General features: G+C 44.7%; 1 protein-coding gene across 1 annotated transcript; it reads left to right on the forward strand.

Annotated features, from left to right (window-relative positions):
• Positions 1-5: 5 nt before the first annotated feature.
• LOC119652062 (zinc finger protein 330 homolog) lies at positions 6-6,863 on the forward strand. Its single transcript, XM_038056002.1, has 5 exons — positions 6-266; positions 350-584; positions 6,072-6,219; positions 6,278-6,553; positions 6,616-6,863. Exons 1-5 carry the CDS (start codon positions 133-135, stop codon positions 6,798-6,800), a joined length of 978 nt encoding a protein of 325 aa, XP_037911930.1. The 5' UTR covers positions 6-132; the 3' UTR covers positions 6,801-6,863.
• Positions 6,864-7,110: the final 247 nt, after the last annotated feature.

Consider the following 7,110-nt stretch of genomic DNA (forward strand, 5'->3'; position numbering starts at 1 on the left):
AATTAACGAGCGGATGACAGGTTTGGATACTGTCAAAAGTCTTATGGAAGTGATTCGTGGAAGTCCCGGGTGTTTTTAGGATAAATTTCCGAAATTTGCCCTACGCGCGTATTACATTAAACTAGCAAAAACATGCCGAAGAAAAAGACCGGGCAACGTAAAAAAGCTGAAAAGCAAAAGCTTCGACAAAAAGAAATTCGAAATCGCGAGGTCTCGTTGGCAGATTTCCCATGCAATGCACCGATGGAATGCGAGAAATGCCAAAAGTAATTTGAAAGTTCGTTCGTCAGACAGATTTCCTGTTTTTGGCTGATAGTTTGTATGCTAATTAGTTTTCTCCATTTGCTAGGAAGCAGAAGTCTCGTGCGTTTTGCTACTTTTGCCAGAGTTTGCAGCGTCTTCCGATATGTGCGCATTGCGGCAAGGTGAAGTGCATGCTGAAGACCGGGGACTGCGTTGTGAGACATCCTGGAGTTTTTACCACGGGATTGGGGATGGTTGGAGCAATTTGTGACTTCTGTGAAGCGTGGGTTTGCCATGGAAGGAAGTGTCTGCAATCGCACGCTTGCACGTGCCCGTTACAGGTTAGTAGGATGATCGTTTCTTTCAGGATTAGAAATAATAAGTCTTCACTTTGAGACTCCCGGCAAAATGAGATTGGTGTCGTTCACGATTGGATAAGCTAAAATTACGAGTTGCAGGGATGAAAAGCTGCTTTCCTTAATTTTGATTATGGTCAAACGTTCTAGTAGGTTCTCGATTACTTAGTTTGGCTCACTTGACTGAAATCCATCATTCAATCGAAGCGTCAATCCCTAAGGAACGGTCCTTACAGGTTTCTGAATTCAAAAGCAAATTTAGCTGCTTTTAGCTTACAAGATTCTTGCAGTGCAGGGAGACATCTAAAAGCAGGCGTTGTTCATTCTTGCTGCGGTTATAGAGTGGGGCGTATCCGATTGTGATGGGTCAGCATTCGGTTTCAAAGACCACCAACTACTTTACAAGTGATTCCTTCTTCGACGTTATAATCTGCTAGTCTAACGACTTGAGATTTTGCGTCAGGGTCCGTTACATGAATCATTGCTCCTCAACCATTTGTTGGATCTCATCAGAGGATCTAAGTCTTTTGAATAAATTCTCATTCCAGTACCGTCAAAGTAAAGCCAAATCTTCAGGCGCTGCCTCGTCTTCGCACTGCGGAGCAGCGTAACAGTTGGGCTGAAAAGTTCAAGGTTTGTTTTGACATCGTCTGCGCCTTCGGTTAGTTTGTCGGCCTCATGGATGTCAAAACTCTGCTCGGCTGGAGTGATTTTATCCTCTGTACGTGGTATAAATAAAACTTTACATTCTGTTGTGTGTGTAATTCAAAAATTCACTCGGTTCCCGGGCATGGCAACGAGGTCCAGCAAATTGAGTGGCCACTCACTGTGGAGATCTCTAGGGGTGGCAAGTTGCATTCCGCACTGGAAATTAAAATTCAGGCTGTCGCGCCACATCACATCGCCTTCAGCTGAAACCTGAGGTTTTAGCGACTAAACTCGGAATGTGGCACCATTTACATGTTAAAGCGTACGCGCCGTTGGTTAGGAGTTGTTGCAAATGGAAAGAATGTTTTTGGTCGAGATAAGGATACCGTTTTTAGGTAGCCTCCGAGCTGGAAAAAATGCTTTCTCCGCTCGAGCACACAATATGGGCCCTCATAAGGCGGTTGCAGCGCCTTACGGATGACATCCGTCCTGACCAGGACGTGCGTACATTTATCGAGCTTTTTGGGTGCGCCGTCTATTGCGGATGCGTTTCATTCTTTTTAAGTTTTCTCTCAGCAGACGCAGCAATCCTCAGTCTCTGAGACTCGATTTTCTGTCAAAGACCGGGTCACTTGGGAGCCTCAGGCTCTCCCTGCATGCCAGCTCCGCGGGCCTGGCAGCAAACTCTTCCCTACTGGCTGTTCTGAGGCCAAGTAGGACGAGAGGCAAGACCTGCGTCCAGGACGGATCGTCGCGGGCCAACCTTCTAGCATCCCATTCGATTGCGGGTGGCCTGCAGTGGCTTTTGAATCCCAGGAGTTTACCTAGCTCCGAGAAAAGGGTGGACTCAAACTGCATTCCCTGATTAGTGATTATCACTGTCGGGACTCCGAAGCGCCGGATCCCCTCTCGACAGAGGGCTTCGGTACAAGATTGTGCTATAATGTCAACCAGAGGTACTGCTTCAGGCCAGTGCGTGAACCTGTCGACCATTGTGATGCAATACTTGAAGTCGTGCGAATCTTACAAAGGGCATGTGAAGTTGAGATGGGTCGTGTGGAACCGCTTGGTCGTTCGAGGGAATGAGCCCACTTCTTTTCTTACATGCCTGGTGACCTTACACTTGTGCACGCGATGCATTCTCTGGCCCAGGAATTGACATCCTTATTCATATCGGGCCAGAATTTTCCGGTAACTAACCGATTCGTTGTCCTGATGCCTGGGTGCGCCAAATCGTGAACTGCATGGAACACTTTCTTGCGAAAAGTGGCTGAAATGTATGGCCGAGGTCCCTTCTCCGAGTTTTTACAAAAATAGTGAGGTTTGAGCCGAAGATAGGCAACTCCCGAAATTTGTATTTGGGGTTGGACTTGAGACTTTGAAGTTCTGCGTCATCTTCTTGTGCCTTGGTGATAGCCGGAAAGTCGATTGAGGCGGGGATGTTTTCTTCGGAGATACGTGACAAAGCGTCAGCAACTATGTTGTCCTTGCCGGACACGTGCTGTATGTCAGAAATGTACTGGCTTAAGAAGCTCAGGTGTCGAAGCTGAAGAGGGGACGCTTTGCATCACCTTTTGGTGAAGAGCACCACCACCTGCGACGTCAGAGGCATCAACGAATACGACTAGGGGTGCATCTTGTTGAGGGAATGACACGAGTGAAGCATCAACTAGCTGCTGTCGGAATTTTTTAACGCTTGGACAGCCTCTTCAGACCACGCAATCACTCGTGTGTCCTTGGTTTTGGGGCCAGTACGCGTTCAAAACAGACTGGTGGTGGGTGGCCTTGGGCAGGAAACGACGATAGAACTTTAGCATGCCAAGAACCTCCGCAGCTTTCACTGTCTTAAGACGCGGGAAGCTTGAAATTGCTTGCGCCTTACTTGGGTCGGGTTGGTTCTGTCAGGGGTAATGGAATGGCCGAGGAATCTCACCTGATTCTGGTGAAACTTGCATTTGTCCGCGTTTAGAACTAATCCGGCCTCAAGGAGAAGTTGGAAATGCACTTTAGGTGGGTCAAATGCTCAGACTCTGAGGAAGAAGCGACCAGAACATCATCCAGGTATACGACATAGAAATCAAGGTTTCGCAGGACTGAGTGGATAAACCTTTGAAAGGTTTGCGTCAAGTTGTACAGCCCAAAAGTCATCCGCGTGAGCTCGAAGAGTTCAAAGGGTGCGCATATTCCTGTCTTTGGCATATCTTCGGGAGCTACAGGTGGGAGGCCTTGGCTAAGTCCAAGGTCGAAAAGATGCGGCAGTTTGCGAGATGGTGCGCAAAGTCGTGGATGAGTGGTATGGGGTATCGGTATGGAATGGTCTGGGCGTTTAGCCTTCAGTAGTCCGAGCAGGAGCACCGTTTGCCGTTTGGCTTAGGGACCGTATGGAGTGGTGATGACCAACAGCTGTCTGAAGGTCGGCAGATACCCTTTTGAATTAGTTGCTTGAATTCCTTCCGTGCTATAGCTAACACTTTGCTGACTCACTTACTGACAGGCGTTTGATCAATTTGCTTGACGATGGCCTCCTCATACAAGCCCACCACTGCGTAGTTAAACCGTCTGCCGCAATTCCCGACATTTGAAATTGTGCCTCCAAGTGGACGAACCATAATTCCAGATTCCGTCGCCAAAATGCGTTTATGGAAGCTCGTAATGCGAAAGGAGCCCGTGTAGCCGCGGAATCTCATGGTGCTGTCTTCCGCGGTGCTGGTGAAAGCATCTCGGTTCGATTTGAGAGCACGATCCATGGGTTTCTTGCTGATTTTGCAAGGTCCTTGCCACAGAAGTTCTGACACGTAGGTGCCTCATGGATTTTTCTCTGAAGAATGCCGAATTCGTTGATCCGCTACTGAAAACATCGTTAATTTGTAAAAAAGTCTGACCGATGACAGTCCTTTTTCAGGTAGATTCGTAGGGAAAAGATCAACCAATTCGTGTGGTACATGGTTGCTTTAATTGATTGATATCATCTCTCAATTATTCTACATGAAGTTGTATGATACGCTATGGTGGGGGTCTTTTCGCAACAATTATCTGAGTTTCGAAATTGGAATTTCTTCCGGCCTCTTCGGGCATCGATGAAGCATGGGGAAGTTCTGTACTCGTGTGGTTGATGTACATGTTGGGCGATCTTGCATCTTTAGTACGCTGCTTCGTCCTGCTTGGCACGAGAAACTAATAGCGGATGATCCTGGTCCCGTCTTATTCGCTTGGGTGCGAAAGGCTAAATATCCTAAAACATTTCTTCGAAAGGGTTCGGAAATGAAGGCCGAATCTTGTCAGTGAACGTATCGCATTAAAAACTGGTGTCTTTGTAGTCTAGTCGCTGTCTTGTTGATCTTCGGTCAATTTTTGCGTCATATAATAGCGGAGCTATATATGCGCAATGAGTCGTGAATTGATTTATATATTTTAGTGGATTGATTCGTCACCAGGAGAATGTCGATTCCTTTTTTCTGTTTAAAGTACGATGCTGAAGACGGTTTGAAGTTCAGGCAATGTATTTTATTTTAGTTGGGTTACGTTTCTTAGAAAATTCAGTTTCCGTTGGTCTTTGGCCCCAGGCTCGCGCCCATGGTTGTATCCAACGCTCGTTCTGGGTTGCGAGCATTCGCGCCTTGCATGAAATGGGGTAATAGCACGGTTGGTTTGTAAAAGTAATTGTTCAATAACTGGGTCGTGGTCCTTGAGTTATCGGTATCTGCCAGCCTAAAACGAAAAAATTGAACAGTTAAATTAAAATGTGTTTTGTTTCATTTGCTTAGTGAATTCTTGATAGAAAATAATTTTGCACGAGAATACGCAGAGTACACTTAGGTTGCTCAAGCTGGGCCAATTCTGTGAGATTTGCATTCTCTGGCAGTCATGTAACATCATGACCCCAAAAGTTCTTTTTGTGTAAGTGAATTTCTCTGGCGATAACCGTATTGGTCGAGAACACCAAGAGGCGAGAGCTATCTCAAAACTTTAAAAGTTGGCGAAGGTTGGTTGCTCCTGTGCTAGCCAGGTTCGCGAATGTGGGGGTGGTGGTCCTTAGAAGACTTTAGTCCCTCCCTTCTACAAAATTTCACGAGTCTTTGAGCTGTGGGTGAGCACCGGAATCTGAAAACCAAACAAATATATGATATCGCGCAAATCTAGCGGCAGATAACACTCGAGGTAAATTTAGGACGCGCTCGACGGCGCGTTGAGGATTGTAGAATGATACATGAGGGACTGAAGTGTTCAGAAGTGTGGTGCAGAATTGTGTTCCTTGACGTCACAGTTTCTCAAGTAAAATATTAAAGTGGTTTAATAGGTTTCACAAATACAGGTTTGGGAACTATCTCACTGACGTTGACCCCTACCTAGTTACGCAGCTCCTGGAGAAGTTGGGACGGTTTTGTCTCTTGGAACTTTTGATTTGTAAGGTATGCCATATTCTGATCGCGCAGGCAGCGCGAAGTAGTCTTTTCCTCGAGGTCTGGGTCTAGCCTTTGAATTGAAGGGTTCTTTTTCAGGCTCACAATGCGTCCGTAAACCTTCTTCCAACGACATAATCGAAATTAGTCTGTTCTTTAATTAATTCATTGTTTCGTGGTGCCAATGCAAGTTGCGATATCCTCAGAGGAGAGGGTATTTTTAGAGGAACTCGGAGAACGATTATACTAACATTCTAACATCATTATATTCATTGTTGAATTTTTAGGCTTCGTTTAGTCAAATTTTATTTTAGTGGTGCCCCTAGTTGTTTACCTTTAAATAGCTGTTCTACAATCAGATTCATTCTCATTAAATTCTTTTATAAATTCTAATGAAATTTATCGTCCTGTTGTTATGTTTCAGAACGCCATTTGCATCGAATGTGAAAGAGGAGTCTGGGAGCACGGAGGCAGGATATTCAAGTGCTCATTCTGCGATGGCTTTCTTTGCGAAGACGATCAATTTGAACATCAGGCGTCATGCCAAGTTTTGGAATCAGAAAATTTCAAATGTAAAATCAATCAGTTGTCTCCATTTTCATCCTTTTTAACTTTGAATTTTCCCTAAAGGTCAATCATGCAATCGTCTCGGACAATATTCGTGTTTACGTTGCAAGACTTGCTACTGTGAAGATCACGTTCGAAGGAAAGGTTTCAAGTACGAAAAGAACAAGGCAATACCTTGTCCAAAATGCAATTATGAAACATCCGTAACAAAGGATCTCAGCATGTCAACTCGAAGTCATCGTTTCGGTCGGCAAGCGCAATACGGCGATTACGATAGCGATGAAGAGGGAGCCGGAGGTTATGGCGGCTATGGTGGCTATGGAGCTTACTATGGATCAGGTAAAATTTTATTACATTTATAAATTCAGCGCCTTTTCTACTTTTTTTTCTGAAAAATAAAGGTACTAATGCCAATAACGATGATGACGAAGATGATGAGGACGATGAGGACTACGATGAAGATGATGATGATGATGATGAAGAAGATGAATCGGAAGAGAGTGACGCTGAGTCTGATGCCAATAGTCAGGATGCTGATAAAGGTGTTGACGAGAAGTCATCTAAGGCGTCTACTTCTAAAAATTAATAAACAATTGTAGGAAAATCTTTTGTTATCAATCAATAATCAAAGTAGATAAAATAATTAAAATTTGGTATTTCATTTTCCCAATTTCCAATAATTACAAAAGTTCCCAAGAGTGATCTTTTCGTAGCCGAAAATATTGCACCCACACTGTTATCAGTAATTCAATTTAGGGACCAAACCGCAAAGTATGTCAACTTTCCTGAGCTGAAATTCGCCCAAAGTGTTCGATAAGAAATTGGCGGTTACATTTCCGCTTAATTAGGATTTATATAAAAGCGGGGGAGCAATCGGCCCAACTTCAGTTTTCAAT

Source organism: Hermetia illucens, chromosome 1, assembly GCF_905115235.1.
Source record: "Hermetia illucens chromosome 1, iHerIll2.2.curated.20191125, whole genome shotgun sequence".
Taxonomy (NCBI): Eukaryota; Metazoa; Arthropoda; class Insecta; order Diptera; family Stratiomyidae; genus Hermetia; species Hermetia illucens.

Coding starts and splice junctions, on each gene's coding strand:
- LOC119652062 (XM_038056002.1), top strand. CDS start 133: ATGCCGAAGAAAAAGACCGGGCAACGTAAAAAAGCTGAAAAGCAAAAG. Junction 267..349: donor GAATGCGAGAAATGCCAAAA/GTAATTTGAAAG, acceptor TCCATTTGCTAG/GAAGCAGAAGTCTCGTGCGT. Junction 6,554..6,615: donor TGGAGCTTACTATGGATCAG/GTAAAATTTTAT, acceptor TGAAAAATAAAG/GTACTAATGCCAATAACGAT.